Here is a 21,077-nt window from a genome sequence, read left to right as displayed (position 1 = left end):
TGATGGACCTGTAATAAGGTAGCAAGCACAGAGAAGAGGGGGAACCTGAGAAATATTTCAGAGGTAAAAAATAGAACTCTATTATTAAAACTTGGTAATTTCTAGCACTTTGAGGAGGTGGCATCTGATGTGTCTGTAAGCCTAGGCTTTGGAGTCAGACATACTTGGATACAAAATCTACTTTAATCAGTCACTAGTTGTTTGTCATGGGGCTAACAAGTGATTTAACCTTTCTGAGTCTGTTTTCTCTCTTACTAGATTGTTGTGAATAGAAAAAATAGAAAGGCAAAAGAACAGAAAGCCTTTAGAAAAAGTGTGACTTAGAGAAAGCACTGAATAAACAGTAGTTACTGTTTGGTTCACCTGGCCAAGCAAGCCTTTGCTCATACAGTTCCTATGGCCTACAGACACTTGTTTTTCTGTATTGCTTTGGGAAACTGAGCACTGAAATGTCACTGCAATTCTAATATCACCCCCTGACCTCTACTGTCCTCTCAACTGCACCAGATGACATTTTAAGCCTCTTGAAGGCGAGGTCCATGTCTTAAAACTTTGCATTCCTAATACCTAAAACAGTGCTTGTCACATAACAGGCATAACATCAATGTCTGTTATTCACTTAACTGTGTAATAGTAGTTTGTGTGTCTTTTTTGCTACATTTGACCTTTTTCAGGAGCAGGGAACTATGACGTATCCCAAACCCTAAGAATTGGAACTATTACCTGAATGCAGAGCTAAAGTCCCCAAACAGTTGAAGTGCAGAAGTGTAATTATAAATTAAAAAGAGATGACAAAGCAGTTATTAAAGATGTTTGGTAGTCCAGTGGAGGAAAAATCCAAAGAAGTCTGGATATTGCCCATAATGGCTGAGATGCTACATTTGGCAAACTGAAATGGAAACTGCTGTTGTTATTTTTGTCAACGAGCAAGACCCTTAAATTCCTCACTTGCCTGAAATGTCACCACAGTTCTTGCTTACTGATCAGAATATTGAGTAGAAAGAGATTTTCCCAGACAAGAAAAAGCTGAAGGAATTCATCACCACCAAACCAGTATTATAAGAAATGTTAAAGGGACTTCTTAAAGAGGAAAAAAAATCAAAACTATGAATAAGAAAACACTGCTGAGAAAAAATTCTGACAAGTACAAACACATAATAAAAGCAATAGATCAACCAACACTAAAGCTAGAACACAGGATTAAAAGGCAAAAGTAGGAAGATTATATGTAATCACAACAGTAATTTAAGAGATACACACATATACATGCAAAAGTAGTGAAAAATAATGACAAAAACATAAATGTGGAGGGGGTGAGTAGAAATGGTAGCGATTTCAGAATGTGCTCGAACTTAGTCACTGACTTAAAATAGACTGCTATGAACATAGCTTGGTATATATGAAGCACATGATAACCACAAACCAAAAAGCTACAAGAGATATACAAGAAATGGAGAGAAAAGAACCCAACACAACACTATAGAAAGTCATCAACATATAAGAGAGCAAGAAAATAAGGAACAGATAAGAACTACAAAAGCAATTGGAAAATAACATGGCAATAATTAAAAAGCTATATCAATAATTACTTTTACTGTAAGTGGATTAGATGCTCCAATCAAAAGATGTGGTACACATAGAAAATGGAATATTACTTGGCCATAAAAAAGAATAAAATCTTAACTGTTTGCAACGATATGGATGGACCTAGAGAGTAGTGTGCTAAGTGAAATATGTCAGACAAAGGAAGACAAATACGGTATGATTTCACTTATATGTGGAATTTAAAACACAAAAACAAACACGACAGAAGCAAACTCACAGATACAGGGCACAAACTGACAGTTGCCAGATGCGAGGAAGGTTGGGGGACTGGATGAAAAAGGTGAGAGATTTAGAAGTACAAATTGGCAGTTACAAAATAGTCATGGGGATATAAAATACAGCTTAAAAATGTACTCAATAATATTATAATAACTATACATGGTGTCAGGTGGCTGCAAGACTTATCAGGAGTATCACTTTGTAAGTTATATAAATGCCTCGCCACTATGCTGTACATTTAAAATTAATATAATATAGAATGTTAACTGTAATTAAAAAATAAAAAAATATTTTTAAAAAGGCTTATTAAAGAGTAAAGAGTACAAAATAACTACACATAATTTGAACTATCCTTCCCCACAAGAAACAAATTTACTAATAGGAGAGAAAAATTATTTATAAGAATGTTCATACAAGGTAAAAAGTGAAATTAAAAATTGCAGGCATATCTTGTTTTATTGTGTTTCACTTTATTGTGCATAGATGATGTAATTTTCACAAATTGAAGGCAAGGCTCTCTAGAGCAAAAAGATTACAACTCACTTTACTGTAGTGGTCTGGAACTGAACCTGCAACATCTCTGAGGTATGCCTGTACTATTTGAAAATATAGGTACATTTCTATCATTTTTTTCCCCTTCTTACCATGATGAATTTCATATTCTTTGGTTCCTTGTCCTTTAAATACTGCTAGACATGGCTGAAAAACGTAGAGATTACTACATGTATCTGGTGCAGAGGAACAGTCAAACTTGCCAACCTAAAGTATAAAGAGAAAGTTCAATTTGATGAAAAAAATCTTATTCATTCAATTAGATATTCAAAGATAATCCAAAAATGACAATGTTCTAACAACAGTTTCTAAACAAAAATTAACAGGCTACAAATAGAAGAGACAAAAATAATCAATTTACATTTAACACAGAAACTCAATTTAGTTTAAAAAATAAAAGCCTCCTAGAGAGTTCAAAAACCTGGGAAGAAATTTCCGAGATAATATAAAGTTGTTTAAGGAATCCAACCTTCTAAAAATGTAGAGGATATTTACATAATATTGGGATGGGGAAGAAAGAAAATTGTTTGAGTGAGACCCTAGAAGCAGAAATAATAAAAGAAAAAAGTTAATATTTTCATATATTGTGGAAGAAAACTATTTAAAATACAATTTTATGTATTAAATAAATGAGAAAGCACACTAGCAGAAAGCTAAACAGAATACATTTTTCTTACTTGAATATGTTCATTTTTAAGTAGAGTTTTTAGTTTCTTCAACTCAGGATCATTTGAATTTTCATTTTTTCCAAAATGAAAAAATAAGAGCCACCGATGATGAGCCAAACGATCCTTAGAATGATTTTAAAGAAAGTGATAGAAATGTTAGAGAGAGGAAATTCTAAGAGTTTTGATCTTTATTTCTTTGACTTAACTATCCTACTCATTATTTCAAAATATTCAGACCCATTCATAATCTTATTTTGTAGTTTATTTGGAATAAGGCTGTCTAAATTAATTATATAAGATTACAGAAGTTTGCGTCACGAAATTATAAACTCTTAAAGTAGACGACTGTGTCAAGAAAAACGTTTTTTAACAACATTTAAGCCAAAAAGTTGGGAGGTGGAAGAAGTCAGCCTTTTCAGGTTGAGCAAAAAGTCTGTTACGAATATAGATTTAGAAAGCTCTGGGATCAATAAGTAGAAAAAAATAATTGACTCTACTACAAACTAAATATTTACAAAGCTGCTATTTAATTCTCAGTGAACAATATAAAATATTTCTGTAAGCAAGAACATTAAGTTCCAAATCAAATTCAAAGTTGCTTTGTGATCAAAATCTTGCCTTTTCTGATGGGCCTCCTGAAGCTCTTTAGGACTGGTTAGTTCTTACAAAATACAGACCCTGCACCACCAGCAACTCTAGCAATTAGAGTTTAACCTAGAATTGACTGATAAATAATCCTTTGACACTGCTACTTTTTCTGTAGTGATGAATAAAACAAATGCTGATTTTAAAATGTTAAGACTTGAAATATTACTAACATTTATTATTATTATTATTACAAAAATATTACCTCTAGTGTGTTTGCTGAAAGTAGTTCAAATTCTGGAAGATTATGCATTATTTCCAAATATATTTCTTTAGCATCCAATGAATTAAGAAACTAGAATAAGAGAATCATATTGTAATCTTTTTAATCAATGTTTATTTTACTGTATTTTTTTCGTTTCCATAGAACTTAAAAAAAAAAAGTCACAGAAGTTAAACAGTTTTCAAGCTACTTACTCTAGATGCTGTCTCCTCACAAAAAAAGTATATATTTTGGCAATTATTAAAAATTGTATAACTGGGCTGTTCCTTCAAAAACGTGATGTAAAACAAATTCCATTATCTGGTGTTTTATTGCCTGAAAATTTCTATTAACTGTGCTGCGTATTTTATGATAAGCCTCACAATAACCTGGAGTGACTTTTGAATCATCAGGAGAAAGCTCTATTATGGTTCAGTTCAATTTTTATGCTAACCATGTTTTATAGAATGCCGACATTTTACCAATTCTTTAAGAATTGTTAAAACACATGGTGATCCAAGACACTTCATACCCTGACCATTAATAGGTATTGAGAACTTATAACTGGAAAATTGGAATGGACCTTGTTTATTATAGAGGTTTTTAGAAATAATATCTGAACTCCACACTACCTAGGATTTTGCAGAGTAAAAAAATACTCATAAAGATCTTACATATGTTTTAGAGCTGGGTCTCTTATTTAACATACAAATTCCTGAAAAAGGTGTACATCCCTTCTAACAAATCTCCTTCTGTCCATATTTTATCTTCAGCATATTTTTCTCATAGAACTATCACTGCTGGCCTGATTCTCAATGAAGCAGCTGTTACTACAAAGAGTGCAGCAATGGTTATATCAAGAAGATGTGTATAGGGTTAACAAAACAGAGTTTAAAATACATCTTTAATTACGAACTATTTGCATTTGACAATTCAAATATTATTTAAAAGATCTAAAATTCCATTAAAAACTTGTAGAAACTACCACTGTATTCACAGCTTAATTGTGCTTGACATGAGAATAACCATATGGATAGAAATAATAAGAATAAGAACAGAAAACTCAGTTTTTCCTAAGTTCTTTTTTCTTAAAACTTGTTTTTTTTTTAACATCTATAGCATCAATATTCTTAAAGCTCTATATGAATATTTTGTTACCAAAGGACTTTAGAGGCCAAAACAATTATTTCACACCTCAGTAGCATAGCTCATTCACTTTAGTCACATTTATTATTAAGATTTTACTAAAAACTCCTATAGCAGCTTATATAAATATAAAAGTGACAAATCCACTAGATCATTATAAACCCGTTTCTTAGTGTAAAACTTGGTAATTATATCTATAAAGGATATTGTCCAGTCTCCAAATTTTACCTTCCAGACATATTTAACTAGCACAGTGTTGTTTTTTTAAACATGAATACTTTTAAGCAGGACAAAGACTGTTTAATTTATCACTCCTGTTTATGACATTTCCAGTATCACTCACTTATGTTTCCTAAGATCGCATCTGAGCTTTCAGTTTTATATCAAAAAGCCGAAAGATCTCACTAAAATATGAGACTGCAGTTTACTGAAGGTAGGAGTCTATATTAAGTGTTGGCCAGGGTATAGGCAATATTCATGAACTGATGGCACAGGGTAAACAAACACAACTTTTCTGTAAAGCAATCTCGCAATATGAATTGAATCTAAAATTGCCGCAGCTAAATCCTTCTAAACAGATAACTGAAGAAGTACAAATGAACAAGACTGTTCATTACAATGCAGCTTATAATCATAGAGTAGAAATAACAAATATCTGTTAAGAGAAGGCTAATTAAACCAAGTGTGTCACATTTAGTCAATGAATTACCATTCAGGAACTGCTGATTACTATCATTTTATATATACATATTTTTTACATATATATTCATGTACTACATGTAACACTTATGACTCAGATACTCTTCTTGGCCTTTGGGATATACTAGTGAAAAATCCAAACTTAAAATTTATTGCTGGAGAAAAATAATGAAAGAGTACAAAAGGTGATAAGTACTCTTAGCAGTGGAAGTGGACTGTGGAACGATTTTAAGAACAGCTACAGATTTTCTTGATGAATGATTACAGGATATGAGAAAAGTGGGTCAAAAATGACTCCACAGTATTTCGCCTGAATGATAAAAGATGGAGTTTTCGTCAACTGAGACTGGGAAAGCTGTGGTAGAACAGATTTATGAGAGAATATCGGAAGCTCAGTTACAGGCATCTAAGTCTGAGACATCATTTAATATTCTAGGGGAAATACTGAACAGGTAGTAGGATACAGTACATATATGGAGGGCAGAGACCTGTGCCACTGAAATCATAATTATATGTACACCTAAGTAGAGATCTGGAAAGGAATTTACCAAAATTTGATAGTGCTGGTCTACTAGTGATTTAGTTTTAGTGAATTTTGCTTCTTTCTTTAAACATTTCTATACTATATATGAATTTCTATAATGAGTATGTATCTTTATCCGAAAAAAGGGAAGAATTAAAAAACAGAAAATGAAAGTAAGTTTGTCCTTTATTAGAGTCTGTTCTTTTGGGGTTCTCTAGGGACCCGTTTGATGTCTCATTATTTATCTCAACTCCTTGACAGCTAGCTTGAACCTCAGTTTCCTCATTCATAAAATTGGGAAGGTGAGCCACATCAGTGTATCTCCAAACTGAGTTTATACCAGAATCTAACAGGTGCTTTAAAAAAACAGATACTGGGTTCCAGCCAAAGCTACCGATGATCTATATTTCAACAATTAGACAATATATAAACAAATGGAAACCAACGAAAATTCATTTAACCTAAGAATGTATTTCATACCTTTGGGGTTTCAAAGTACAATGGTTTTTGTCAATTTAAAAATAATTCTTATAGCAGACTTTACAAACTGAAGTATGTATTACACAGAATCCTACAAATTAAGTATCTGTTCTAAATAATTAAATGTTCCACATTCAGATGATATAAATTGATTAATTTTCTTGTTTATTGTTTATAAAACAATATTTGAATGTGTGTGTGCATTTAAAAAAATTAAAATAATTCATACCACAACATTGCTCTTCTCTTTGTTATTTAAAGTAGCTCCAGGAGGAAAATAGGCAGTAGTACTTGTTGTAATATCCAAACTTGTACAAAGGTTGTCCTGGGTGGCACAGTCCATCCATCCTACATTAACAAGACCATCCTAAAATGGAAAGAAACAAAAAAATAGATCATGTTGCAAGTGAAAGAAAAAGCTAAAGGGATTTAACTTTATCTAACAAAAAACCAAAAACAAAACAAAAAAATATTTTTTATTGAAAATTAAACTTAAAAAAAGCCACTCAAAAATGACGCAGATTTGAATAATAAATTTGATCTAATAGATATAAAAATTAAATTATACATACATAAAAATATTATTTTCAAGCACCCCTAGAATTTTCATAATTTCTGTAACTGGTAAACTCCCAACCCACAGAGGGAGCTTCAACAGCATTAACAGTATTAAAAGTATCAACAATAAAGACTCTTTCCCCAATCATACTATGATGAGAAATAAAACAACAAAAATAAAGTTTGGAAATGACAAAAACACTAATATATAACTCTTTGGTTAAAGATTATTTTATAATTAAATTACAGAATACTTATAAGTGAATGACAACAAAAGTACCACATGTCAGAATGTACAGTGAACACAGATAGTTAGAAACTTATAACTATGAATATTTATCAGAAAACAAGATTACAAATAAGTGAGTTAAGTATTCAATAAACTACCAGAGAAAATACTTGAAACCAGTTTTTAAATGTGTTTCTAATATGCTGATATAGTTTTACAAAATAATTGATGCTTACCAACATGCCACTAAGCCTGAGACGTGTCTGTGAACTCAAACAATCTAGAGGGAAAAAGAATAGTAGGCAATTTCAGCTTTATTAAGTCTATACTTTCATTTTCCTTTCTCCCAAACTATCAGGTTGATTCTAAGGCAATTAATTGATCTCTACTGGTAAATACAGAAATTTTCCTAGGTAGATACTAAGGTCAAAGTCCCATTCTACACACATACGTATACACACCCATTCTCTCTCTTTCACTTTCTTTATTCCCTCTCCCCCTTAGTTTCCCAGGATTTCTAGCTAGAGAGAAAAGGAGTAATTTTTTCTCAAGCATCCCTTTGGGATCTTACTCTGAAATCTCTCCTCCTATTAACAGTCCCTTTTATCTAAGAGATCTCATAATTTGGGGAAAATAATATGCAATGGACCTATTTGATAAAGATATGTAAACAATCCTCAAAATAAAACAGTCTTAAAATAGCTTCTTCACTACTTTTATGAAAGTTCTGTAAACATGAATGCTAGGATAAAATGAGAAAGATTTAGAAGAAAGGAAGCTGTAGCATCACAGCCTATAGAGGTAGGTTAAAATTAATCTACTGGGGGTAAAAGTAAAAGACTGTCAGAAACTTTTAAAAGTTTTCCTCATGTGTGAAATGGACAACAATATGTGCATTAGGCCAAAACGAGACAAACTCCTCAAAGAGAGACTAAGTTGATTTTAGTTGCAAGACAATACGTTCTCAACAGATCAGCATAAAGGCTGTGAGGTAAAGTGTGAGGGAAAATCCATGTTGGGATTGTTGAAAATGTATTAATGTATTAGGGTATTTTGTAATACTGGGGCCAATTTTTAATCAATCTCATTGCTTGAATACAGTTTAGTTTGTGGTTTGGTATGTAGAGTATTTTCAACTTAGTCTACTGGGGGAAAGGTTCCTAGAAATGAAAAGTTGTCATCTTCAAATATACAATTTTATGAGATAAACATGTATATATTTTTAATATGTAATTAAGTACAAAACAAAGTTAATAACTCCAAACAAATTATTGTTTTGGGAGGGATCTGTCAATGACTAGTTATTTTTGCAAAGTGCTAAATACATCTGTAGCTATCTGAAGGTGCAATTTATCATGAGAATGATTAAGTGGAAAAACTTGCTCAGTGAACCGTAAATAATACTTAATAATTTTGAAACCTCTTATGTGTAAAGTAATAAAAAGAAATATTCATTAAATTAATAAAAATTTGTAATTTTGAGTATAAATTGTAGTTTGAAATACTGAATAGTCAATTATTATAGTAGCATACTTAAGATTGTCACCTAGAATAAGGGTATACACTTCCAGCTGTAAGATTAACAAGTTCTGGGGATCTAATGTACATAGTGATTATAGCTAATAATAGTATACTATATGCTTGAAAGTTGCTAAGAGAACATTTTAAAAGTTCTCACCACAAAAAAACGGTACTTATTTGACAGGATGGAAGTGGTAAGCTAATACTAAGGTGGTAATCATTTTTTAAGTATATGAAAATCGACATGTTGTACATCTTAAAGTTACACAATGCTTTTATGTCAATTATAGATCAATAAAGCTGAAAAAATAAAAAAATTAAATGTCATGGTCTTTTCATCATAACAGAATAGTTACCTCCTCCTTTGGAACAAAAAGTGATCAGCCAGCCAATACCAGCAGCAAAAGCAGTTTGTATGGCATTAACAAAATTTCCTTAAAAAGAAAAATAAAGCAAACTTCTGATCACTTATTACTTGATAATGCAAATAGTTTTCTTAATTTCACCCTCTTCCAATTCACTGAGTAGTAGTCAGGATTTCCTAAAATTCCTCTTAAGCATGTCAAATTCCTTCACTGGCTCTCCATTTTTTTTTTATCACATAATATCTAAATCCATTATTTCATTAAGAAACTCAAATTGTTAAGTAAAGCCCTTTGTGATCTGAGCTTTGTCTATCCATTCATTCACCCAGCCATATTTTTCCCAATGCCACTCTACCACAGTACTCATCTTTTTGTTAGATTCATGAAATATTGTCAGTTTCCCAAATACACAGTGATCCTTCAAGGCTTTTTCATTTTCATGACAGACTGGGTCTGACCTCATTCAAGAAGTATTTTCTAACTCTTCCTTTTTTCTCCACCTGAGTAGCTTCCCTAAACTTACTTCTAGTACTAGTTACTACATTTAATTTTAGTGGTTTACAATGTCTTCCTCACTAAAATAATGAGGTCCCTGAAGGCAGGGATTATGTATTTTATTACTGCAGCCCTAGTTTTTAACACAGTTTTAGAGATATAACTAGTATTCAATGGAAGATATGAGCATCCCTTTGATATGAATACTAGTCATTTCATAGGTAGTTCAGAGTAGTTAAACAACCTACCTACAGTCACTTGCTGAATTAAAAGCCTAAGGTTAGAAGAGTTTAAACTTTAAAATGAAACTGGATAGGCATGAATTCAATGTTGGATATAGTATATTTATGAAAGCAATAAAACACTTGGTTTACTAAACATTTAGTTGTACTTTGAGAGTTGCCTTTTCATCTAGTCTCGTCTCATATCCATTCTCCACTTCCTAATGGTTTTAGTTTCTGTATATATATAATTCATTCGTTAAATGCCTACTATTTAGTAAAGGTCAGAATAAGTAACACAATTCCCTTTCTAAGAAACATGGAAATAATATTTAAAAATTTTAATATTATGACGAATATATTAATGTTACCACTGAAAAACTTAAAATACCAATTTCAAAGTATCCTTGAAAATCAAACAAATTAAGAAAATAAAATTACCTGTCCATAATTCTGTCACTGTACTTCTAACATGCTGCATGGCGAAACTCACTAAACTTTCCTTTGATCTGTCACCATGGTACTTCACTGCAGCCTTTTTTTTTTTTTTTAAATAAAAAAGAGAAACATCTTTTACTTCTTAAAAACAACCACTTAATACCAAAGACTTTAAATTCCACATTATTTTGAATAACATAGATCTCTTTCAATGCAGTTTATTTCCGAATGATATGCTGAGAATCTTGATTATACAGATTTCATGGAAGACATTTTAATAACATTTATAATAATTTTAGTTTCAGTTTTATCACTTAAAACTGAAAAAAAGGGATATCAGAACTTTATAATCAATGAGACAATACCTGTAAAATACTTTGAAAACTACAGAATATGCAAATTGGTTACATTATGTTAAGACAGAAACTAAAACTGGCAAACATTTAATTTAGAAATAGAGCAAAGTATAGTTGACTCTTGAACAATAGGCTTTGTTTGAACTGTGCGGGTCCACTATTACTAGGAGTTTCTTCAACTGTCTGCAGTTCAAACCCGTGTTGTTGAAGGGCCAACTAGAGGTTGGGAATCCGTGTATGTGGAAGGCCACTTGAGTTATATGTGTTTTTTTAACTGCACAGGCAGTCAGAGCCCTAATCCCTGTGTTATTTATTATTCAAAGGTTGACTGTAATGGCATCTAAAAAGTATTCATAATATAATCCAAAACGTTTATTACTAGAGCCTAGTTCGATGTCACCAAAATAAGACTTAAAACTAGAAACATTCTACAAATTCACATACTGTGTTTTCTCTAGTATTTTCCATGTTAAAAAATTCCACAAATATAAAAAATGGCAACTTTATCCCTTACCATTCCAGACCTAAAAATAAAGAGGCTGGGATAACTGTTGACTCCTTTCATTCGGCAAAGCATTCTATCATCGCCACAGTTAACAGCTCCAATTCGAAGTAATCCATCCACTTCTTTAGCAAAGTCTCTCCACTATGAGAAAAAAAAGAAAATAATAAGATCATTTTTCTTCCCTTGAATACACTTCAAGCCATGAATTCTTAAATGAGAATATTTTTAGCAAATAAAACCATATGTGTAATTACATAATTATTTCTAATAGTTACAACTGCTACAATAGAAAAAGAATCCTAATTTATTAAACAGAATTCAAAATAACAAAACTGCATTAAACAGGATGTAAAACATACATACCGTGGGAGCTAAGTCGTGGCAGTGTGAACATCCTGGGGAGTAAAAGTTCACAAACCATAGTTCTCCAGAATTAACAGCAGCATCTAAAAGTACATGAAAACAAACAATCAAATTATTTACTAAAGGTTTATGCATATTTTCATTAAAACATTTTTGAGATCAGAATGAAAAGAAATTACACAGCTTTCAATACTGCCTTTATAATTTTTTCCTATAAGAAAACATTATTTTAATTGCCAAACTAATTAATACCTTAAAAAAAAAACTCTTCTAAGCCCATACATGAATAAGCAACAGCCCTGAACTGCTTGATACATGTAAAAAGAAGCTGTAAAAAGAGAGAATGCAACGGCCAAACGTCATGTAAGAGTTGGTGTGGAAGAGAGAAATGAATAAAGAAATAGAGAGAAAGAGTGAGATTTAAGCTTGTTTACTATCTGCAGCACAGGTTAAACATGTGGTCTATCAATTCTAACAGCTACTTCAAATTCTGAAAGAATGAGATAAGAGACCTACAACACAGTTAAGAACCTTGGGGATTAAATTTAATCTTTGCCCTTAGTAAGACATTTGCCTTGTAAAACTACGTTATTTGAAAGTATTAGATTCAAGGTTTTTAACAATTCAAAACAAATACATATTTGCTAAAATAACATGTAAACACCATAAAGTGTCTAGCCAACAATACATTATACATTATAATCTATGACTTGACACAAGTCAACAAAATTCATACATTTAAAAATTTTAATATTGCAAAGATGTGCTCTAACATTTAAGATAAAAAGGTGAAGACAATTTGCTTTTGGTTAAAGAGTTTCCACATAATTCCATATCAAAATCAGTTATTAATTTTTAAATAAAATTTTCTTGTTATAGTAAATTATAGTAAGACATCAAAACTTGATACTATTCTAAATATGTATAACTGATTCAGGTTAGTAACGTGCAAGACTCATTGTTTACCTACATTTCAATTACAAGACACACAAATCTATAGGAATAACAGTTAACCCACATATTACAAAGTATATAATTTAAGATTGTTATCAGCTGTTTTTTGGCAATGTTTAGGAAGTGTGACAGACTAGTTGGTCAAAATATTTGTCATGTTGATGTAAACCACCAACTACTTCCAATTTAGGTAAAATCTCAATAGATTTAGTGTAAACTTTAATAGAAATGGGATATTTCATTAGCTATAAAAATGAGGTGGTTATTTACATATAAAAAGAGAGCAATAATTAGACAAGGTTTTAATTACTGTTCATAAGTCTTAAGTAAAAATACGATGCACAACAAATCTGAAAGGCACCTAATTTGAGACAAAACCTTGTTTGCAGTAAAAATATCTTCTATATTGGTACTTTGTTTTCACAGAGCACTTCTAATATATTTGCCCAGTTCTCACTATTATTGAATAAGGTTAAAAATGTTAATATTATGTTATCAAAGCTCAATGGGATGTTTTTGCATAATCCAATGACCCAGAAGAGAACAAATATATTTCCAAATGCAATTTTTGGCTTCTAAACTATACAACTACAGCTGATGTCTGTTATGGCTATGCAACTATAGCTTGTTAGCCTAGAAAAATGTTAAAAAACGCAGAAGTGCTTTGAGTTCCTCTTTAAGTGCTCGAGCTTGTCTTCAAAAGGATGCCTGTATTGTGTGGGTACTATTCACTATGATTAGTATAAGTGCAAGATGTTCTCTGTTTTTGCAGATATTATCTAGAACTGGTTTATAATGACTGATATTACTTTTCTATGACATAGAAAATAATTTGCTAAGAACATTAAAAAACTTTTATTTTTCAATTATAAAGTTCAGTATATTAGTTTTGGAAGTACAGCATAACGGTTAGACATTCATATAACTTACAAAGTGATCCCCCCCGCAATAAGTTGCTAAGTATTGTACTTATGTGACACCATGTACAGTTATTACAATATTACTGTACTTTACCTCCCTGTACCGTACTCCCCTGAGCTGTACTTTACCACCCTATGACTATTTTGTAACTGCCAAATTGTACTTCTTAATCCCTTCACATTTTTCTAACCCCGCTTCCATATGGCAACTATCACTTTTAACTCTGTATATATGTTTGTTTGTGTTTTGTTTACTGTTTTTTAGATTCCACATATAGGGAAATCCCATGGTATTTGTCTTTCTCTTCTTGACATATTTCATTTAGCATAATACCCTCTAAGTTGCAAATGGTAAGATTTCATTGTATATATGTACATCTTCTCTATTCAGATTTTGATTGGAGTGCTTAATCCATTTACATTTAAAGTAATTGAAAGGTATGTAGTCACTGCCATTTTACTGTTTTCTGATTGTTTTTGTAGTTCTCTGTTTCTTATTGTCTTGCTCTCTTAAGTACGGTGATGACTTTCTGTAGTATTGTGTTCGGGTTCTTTTCTTTTTATTTCTTGTATATCTCTTGTAGCTTTTTGGTTTGTGGTTGCCATGTTCTTAGCAGTTTATTTTAAGTTGATGGTTGCTTAAGTTTGAACACATTCTAAAATTGCTACCATTTCTACTCACTCCCTCTACACTTATGTTTTTGTTATTACTTTTCACTTTTTCTGCGTGTGCAAGAACCTAATCCAATAGTTTTCTAAAATGCAGTGGAAAATGCAGAACTGTATTTTATATCCAATTTCATACAAATCACAGATCAAATTAAATATGCTTACACAATAATCATATACTTACCTAAAATTCTGAAATCCAAAAGCTCAGAGACTGGAAATATTTTTGTAAGTTTGCAGCCAGCTTACCTGGCATGTAAGGCTGTCCTAAACTGATATGGGGCTATGTATTATTTTTACTTCTTTTAATTAGTATGCGTACTTACACATTTTGCTGCAGAAATATTAATTTTTAAAAATAGCGTACTGCCCCACAGTATTTTTATTTTTATTTTGTTCTCATCCAGCTTTTATCCTTTATGCATTATGTGTATACCTTTTATATGGTTTATATTATATTGCATATACAATGTATTAGGATTTTTCCCCCACCTAACATACTCTTAAGTGTTGTAAAAACTTTTGAATAATGTGAAATACATAGAAAAAATATGGTTCATTATAATTTCGAATGTGTCAGTAATACACAAACACACACATGCTCAGAATTTTGAGGATGTTGCTTAGCCCTTCCAAGATTTCATTTCCTCATCTGCAAAATGTGAGGAATAATTGTAGCTACTGCACAGGAAAGTCATAAAAGTTCATTAAAACAATGGAAGTAAAGTTGATGATGATAATAAAAGAAACTATGTGAAAACTTAATTACAGTTATATAATATTCTTTAATATACAATATATACCATGTAGCACTGCAAGAAACCAAAAAATTTCTAAATTTTAAATATATTTGTTCTCAAGAGTTTTAGATAAGAAGTTGTCTTAGCGACTAGTTTTAAAAAATTGTATGTCCACAAACTTACCAAATTCTCGTCTATCCAATGTTATGATTTCAGGATCATCATCATAAATACCTAATTTTAAAAGTACATAAATTACTAAATTAAAATATCATAAAATATTACCACATAAAAATAAGTTACTTATTCCAGTTTTAGTCAACAAAAATCAGATTAGTATACTAAATCTGTTGAAAAATAAGCAACAAAGAAAAACCTGAGTAAATAAACCATTGGTGATACATTTACATACTGATCAAAGATATTAATCTTCTGAAACTGACTGTCATAGGTGTGTGTTTGTGGGGTTCCTAATATTCACATTATTTCATCTCTACAGAAAATTTCTATTATGTTTTTTTAAGCTTTTTATTTTGAAATAATTATAGACTTACAGGAAGTTGTGAAAATTGTACAGACTCTCACAGATCTATCACCCAGTTTCCTCTAATGGTGACATGTTACACAGTTTTAGTACAATATCCAATCCAGGAAATTGGCACTGGTACGTTACTGTTAACTACACTACAGATCTCATTCACTTCTCAATATGTTTTCAGTAAGCGATATCATTTAAAGTTATTTTCTATAGCTAAAAGTCTTAGAATATTTGTAGAGGTAGAGATAAACTTATTAAGTAAAAACTGTATTTACCATAATAATTAAAACCTATGTGAAACAATTTCTCATTACTATATAAAATATACAAATATATTGGTGATGGATATAGATAAGGGGTTAGCAAACTTTTTCAGTAAAGGCCAGTTAGTAAATATTTCAAGCTTTGTGGGACATATGGTTTCTGTCATAACTAAGTAACTCCGTCCTTGAAATGTGAAAGAAGCCACAGAGACTATATGTAAATAAATGAACATAACTGTATGGGTATTCCTCAGAGACATTGTGGGTTTCGTTTCAGATCACTGCAAAAAAGCCAGTATCATAATAAAGCAAGCTGTAATCTTTTTGTGGGAGGAGGGTCTTGTCTCCAATTTATAAAACAACAACATCTGTGAAGCACAGTAAAATGAGGTATGCCTGTATTTAATAAAACTTTATTTACGAAAACAGGTGGCAGGCCAGATTTAGCCTGTGCAATGTAGACTGCTGATATCTGATATATCAAGCTGTAGTGAATATAATTGAAAATACTATTTTGAAAAGAAAGTCAGTCTTAAGAAACAAATACTCCAGCTATAAATTAAATATTTAGTGTAAAAGGACTCCAGTTGTTAGCTTGCATTTGAAGTTAATTAATGACAAAAGAAATATTGGGTACTTGAACCCTTTTGCTTGATACCTGTGTTTACTTTCCCCTTCCTTTGATTTAACTTGTTTACTCCTGCTCTTGCCTCATTTCCTATTCCTGTCAACACCTTAAACCATCATTAAGGATGGCATGTCTACTGAAGTGACCAGTATTAAATTTAAAAGATTAAACTTTAGCTTTTCTTGGAAAATATGATGCTCTAAATATATTGAAAGGCTTCAATATTTAACTTGTAATGCAAATATTTTTTAAATAGCAATCTTTATTTTAAAAGTATTTAACAAGATTATGACCAAAATACCTTCACAGATGTGTAGATAATATCTACATACTATGTAACTTTCCTTTTAAATTCCACTCCCATGTTACATTAAAGAGTCAAGGTGATACATATTAACTACATAAGCTAAGTGGCGAAACAAAATTAATTTTCTAAATTTACTCAAATAAAAACCAAAAATTTCATAAGGAATATCATATCATCTTACCAAAATCATAACGATAATAATTCCAGCTTTCATATTGGCCTCCTTCTTGATTATCTTCAAGTCCCTTTTCTCCATATTTATCATACTTTTTCCGTAAATCTTCATCTTTGAGTACTTCATATGCTCTATTTATTTTTAAAAAATCACTATGTGCATTTGGGTTATTCTATTAAAAAATATTAGATATAACATTTGTTTCAGATAATCAATCAAGTCTCTCCTGAACCTATATGTAGATTTAATTTAATCCTGAGATTTTTGGGAGAATAGATAAAGAGATAAGGAGTAGTAGCACAATATTAAGTATGTTATCATGGGTTGATATAAAAGAGTTTTTAAAAAACTACAATCTCAAAAAAAAAAAAAATAAGTAACAGAAATGAGAACTGATGACCAAAAGGCTGATAGATGCGGTCATACAATATAAGTCATTCCTTCTAAGAAATGCAGCTGAGAAAATACTGACTAATAACCCTTGGAAACTCTTAATATTGTGTTAAGTAGTATTTGTTATCCATAAAACAATTACAAAGAAATTTGTAGGTTATTTTTCTACCTGAGGCAAAATTAACAATCCATCAGGTAATTAAATAAGAACCAGTATCAGAGTAACAACTTAAAACTGGATTGGAAATATTTGTTACTCTTTCAAAGAATTGGTTTTTGAAGAATGCTTTCAGCTACTTAATTGTAGAAAGTCCACCATCTTTTCCATGGAAACTTAAATATCACATTCTGAAATTTTAAAGGAAAAAAAAAAAACCCTAAAAACAATAGAATGCAGATTTCAGGGAAAGATAACCAACTAATGAGAGTTTTAGAAAAATACTGATTCCACCACTTAGCGTTAAGCAATCAAAATAAAATAATCCTCTTTTAAAAATTCTATCTAGAAAATAGAAAATTATAATAACCATATCTTTCTCTTTGATGAGTGTCAGAACTCAAGAATTAAATTATAAAAATACCATAAGAATAAACTAATTTAATTTTGAAAGATTATTGGATAATCAAATATTTATGACTGGAACTAACTGGATTTGGCTGTTCTCAAGTTTTATTTATAATACTTCTTGACTCTGGTCATATAGACTTATGCATGGAAGAAGACAGTGAAAGCTGAAGCATGCTATTATTAGCATGCTATTATTGTCATTTTTAGCAAGATATACTCTAAGTTCTAAGGAAATCATTTTTGTTACTGTTCTGAAATACTTGATCTCATACTTTGTTACTGTTCTGAAATACTTTACTAAGAAAACTACTTCACAGACATTCTTGTCTGCTTTAGGATTAACATCTGGAATAGAACTGCTGGAAATTAATTTTCAAGTTAAGAGGGAATCGTATTTTTGCTACTGACCAATCACGCCGTTCTAAACAAGAACATTTTGCTGCTTCTGTTTTTAATACAGAAGTTGAATTATGACTTTTGATATGTGATTGTTCTTAAGCATTTTGAGTACTTAAAGTAATTTAAATAGATATCGAAAGTTACTAAAATACCTTAATCAGATAGGTTTAAAAAGAAATTTTTACCTACCGGGTTTTTATCAGGATGAAGCTTCAGTGCCAATTTCTTAAAAGCTTGTCTAATTTCTCTACTGCTTGCAGTTTTGGATACTCCAAGTAAACTGTAAAAATCCTGATCTGTGCCCACTAAAATGGCCATATACACTATTAGAAAACAGAGAATGACCCTTTTCAAGTCTCTGACATAGTCATTTCTATTTAACCAGGCTCCCATTCTTTCTCTCATACAGGTTCTGATTTAAGTACACATTAAGATATACTGTTGGTTCCAGTTGATGTAATATGCAAGTGTGAGAACTTCTGTCCGCATCACTCCAAGGGTAACTCAGAAATTTTCTCCCAAATGTTAGTCTAAAGAGAGGAAACCAGGTAGTTAAAATACATTTCAAAATGAAACAAAACAAAACAAAACAACCCAAGCTCAGCAATAACACTATTAAATAACATGGTCAGCAATACAATCTCCATTAAATAGCAAATCAGGGTGAGTGCCCCAGGTGCCATTCTTTGGGGGTCTCTTTTATTGCTTCCACAACCAGGTATCCAGATCTGTGAAATCATTCAAGATAGCAGGTAAAAGGTAGTGTGTGGTTGTAGCTAGCTAGAACACTTTAAAAACAAATTCAGCATTCGCTCTGATCAACACCAAAACACAAGGGGGCTGGGGGCTGACAACGACTACACTTGTTTCCTTCCTTCTTCTACCTAGCTTTAAGCATTACCCTTTTCTAACAACTGCTTCCTTTTTGGCTACTTCTTCACCTTTTTAAAGGCTATCCAGTTATCATTTTAATCAGATTTCACTTGTAGGAAATATACTTTAGGGGGAACTAAAAGGAAACACGGCATCGTTCCAAAGGGTATTTTTCATATAACCCTTCCAAAAATGGCAGTGAATTTATATTGTTGTAATAGACAACTTACATATTAGGTCGTTTTCTCCCAGAGTTTTCTCAAAAGGTGCTTATGTTACGTATAAGTAAAGACTATATTATAAAAATAGAATAAAAACTGCATGTTAAAGTGTAATTTTATTGTAAAGTTTACGTTTGGTATAAATAAAAGTTGAAAAAGAAAAAAAAAGGAATCAGTTATTTAGACATGCTCACCTGTGTGGGGGAAAATAAACTCCACTTTATCAAATTATATTTAAACTTGCATACTTCCAAAGAGCTCAATGTTTTGAAAAATCTAACTTTCCTATCATCCTGTTTCTGTTCTCATTTAATCTTAAATGTCTATTTAAATTATTTTTCTCCTTACCTGTGGTCTTTGGCTCATTTCTAATCCCTCCTTTTCATGCCACCAACAAAACAATTAAAAAAAAAAAAAACCTTTGCAAAATCCAGCGATGGATATTAACAAATATCCAAACTAGAAAACACTTATTAGGGAAAAACAGAGAACATATTCTTAAACATCACTTTGGGACAAGAGGTGTTTCCTGCTAGTAGTTGTTCTCAGCATGGGTGACTGACTCGCTCTGTGCCGAGCTGCGGGGACAGGTGGAAGCTGCAGGTAAATACAATACGAACGCCTTTTTGCAGCCATTGTTCTAGAATGGAACGCGGGGAGAGGGGAAAGATGGTGTGTGAAGTCTCTGGCCAGAAAAGGCAAAGGAGCCCGAGTAACTGAGGCTAGAGAAACTGGAGCAAGAAGCGAGAGATCGCTAGCCGGAGGAGGGGTGGTATAGGACAGGTAATGAATGGGAAGACGGGACGAGAGAACACGGCCGCCGAGAGAAGAGGGCAAGTTCAGGCGCACAGCAGTTGGGCCCTCCCTTCCCGGAGTGCCCAGGACGCCGCCGGCTCCATCAGAGCCCCGGCCCATGCCCACCTCGGTGTCGCGAGGTCGCCTCCTGCAGCTACTCTCCCATCTTCAACTCCCGGCGGTGCACCCTACCCGGCCGAGCGCAAGGTGTGCGGGAGAGAAACACGCACTCGCCTACCGCCCGGCCGCCGTGCTCGGGATGGGGAAGGAAGAGCCGCACCGGCGGCAGCAAACGCGGCCACCTCGGGTCGGCGCCTAGCCCACCGGTCTGCGCGGCGAGGCGGGGCGGGGCCTGGCGCGGGGCACTGTGGGAAAGGTGTGGACGGCGCGGCCTGCGAGGACCCGCCGCAGGCCTGGCGGGCGCGGCGGCAGCGGGGTGGGGAGGGCGGTGTAGGTTTAGGTTGACGTGGCTGTCCGCGTGGAATCCGACTCCGGTTCCAACCCGGAGCTAAGGGACGAGCTGTAACCGCAAGGTCCGCGCCCCCGCACTTAAGGTCTTGGCACACGCCGCGGGCCGGACGCAGGACAGCGAAGCCCGCCCCTTCCTGCTCCCGTTGCTATGGTGACGGAGAAACCCCGAGGGCGAGTTTAGGCTTGCGATTTTCCTGTGACCCTGTTCTTAAAGGGAAGTCGCTGCTATAGAGGATTTTTTCTGGTTGAGTGGGTGCAGTGAGGCCGAAAGGAGAAATTTTACAGAAAAAGGAAAGCTTGACTGAAGTGACGCTGATTTCAGTGGCAGACTAGAGAGTTTAAGAGGTAGTACTTTTTCCGCCTGAGCCCTGAT

At 32.8% G+C, this 21,077-nt stretch overlaps 1 protein-coding gene across 3 annotated transcripts in view; it reads right to left on the bottom strand.

Annotated features, from left to right (window-relative positions):
• The window catches only part of DNAJC10 (DnaJ heat shock protein family (Hsp40) member C10), a 45,643-nt gene extending 25,087 nt beyond the window's left edge, over window positions 1–20,556 (bottom strand). The window contains exons 1-13 of one of the 3 annotated variants that reach the window (XM_039855859.1): window positions 20,360–20,556; window positions 18,534–18,874; window positions 16,991–17,156; window positions 15,257–15,307; window positions 11,791–11,873; window positions 11,437–11,568; window positions 10,570–10,663; window positions 9,404–9,481; window positions 7,763–7,806; window positions 6,969–7,106; window positions 3,895–3,984; window positions 3,054–3,167; window positions 2,469–2,583 (exon numbers count right to left, since the gene is read on the bottom strand). In XM_039855859.1, the coding sequence (XP_039711793.1) occupies window positions 2,469–2,583; window positions 3,054–3,167; window positions 3,895–3,984; window positions 6,969–7,106; window positions 7,763–7,806; window positions 9,404–9,481; window positions 10,570–10,663; window positions 11,437–11,568; window positions 11,791–11,873; window positions 15,257–15,307; window positions 16,991–17,156; window positions 18,534–18,749 (1,321 nt within the window). In that variant the 5' untranslated portion in view covers window positions 18,750–18,874; window positions 20,360–20,556. Of the gene's footprint in view, window positions 1–2,468; window positions 2,584–3,053; window positions 3,168–3,894; window positions 3,985–6,968; window positions 7,107–7,762; window positions 7,807–9,403; window positions 9,482–10,569; window positions 10,664–11,436; window positions 11,569–11,790; window positions 11,874–15,256; window positions 15,308–16,990; window positions 17,157–18,533; window positions 18,875–19,786; window positions 20,157–20,359 lie in introns of those variants that run through there. The other 2 variants (XM_039855858.1, XM_039855860.1) reach the window with 2 other exon arrangements.
• Between the last annotated feature and the right edge of the window lie 521 nt (window positions 20,557–21,077).

The sequence above is a fragment of the Pteropus medius genome, unplaced genomic scaffold (genome assembly GCF_902729225.1).
Source record: "Pteropus medius unplaced genomic scaffold, Ma_sr-lr_union100, whole genome shotgun sequence".
In the NCBI taxonomy this organism is placed as follows: domain Eukaryota; kingdom Metazoa; phylum Chordata; class Mammalia; order Chiroptera; family Pteropodidae; genus Pteropus; species Pteropus medius.
This window is presented reverse-complemented; position numbering and strand designations above follow the sequence as displayed.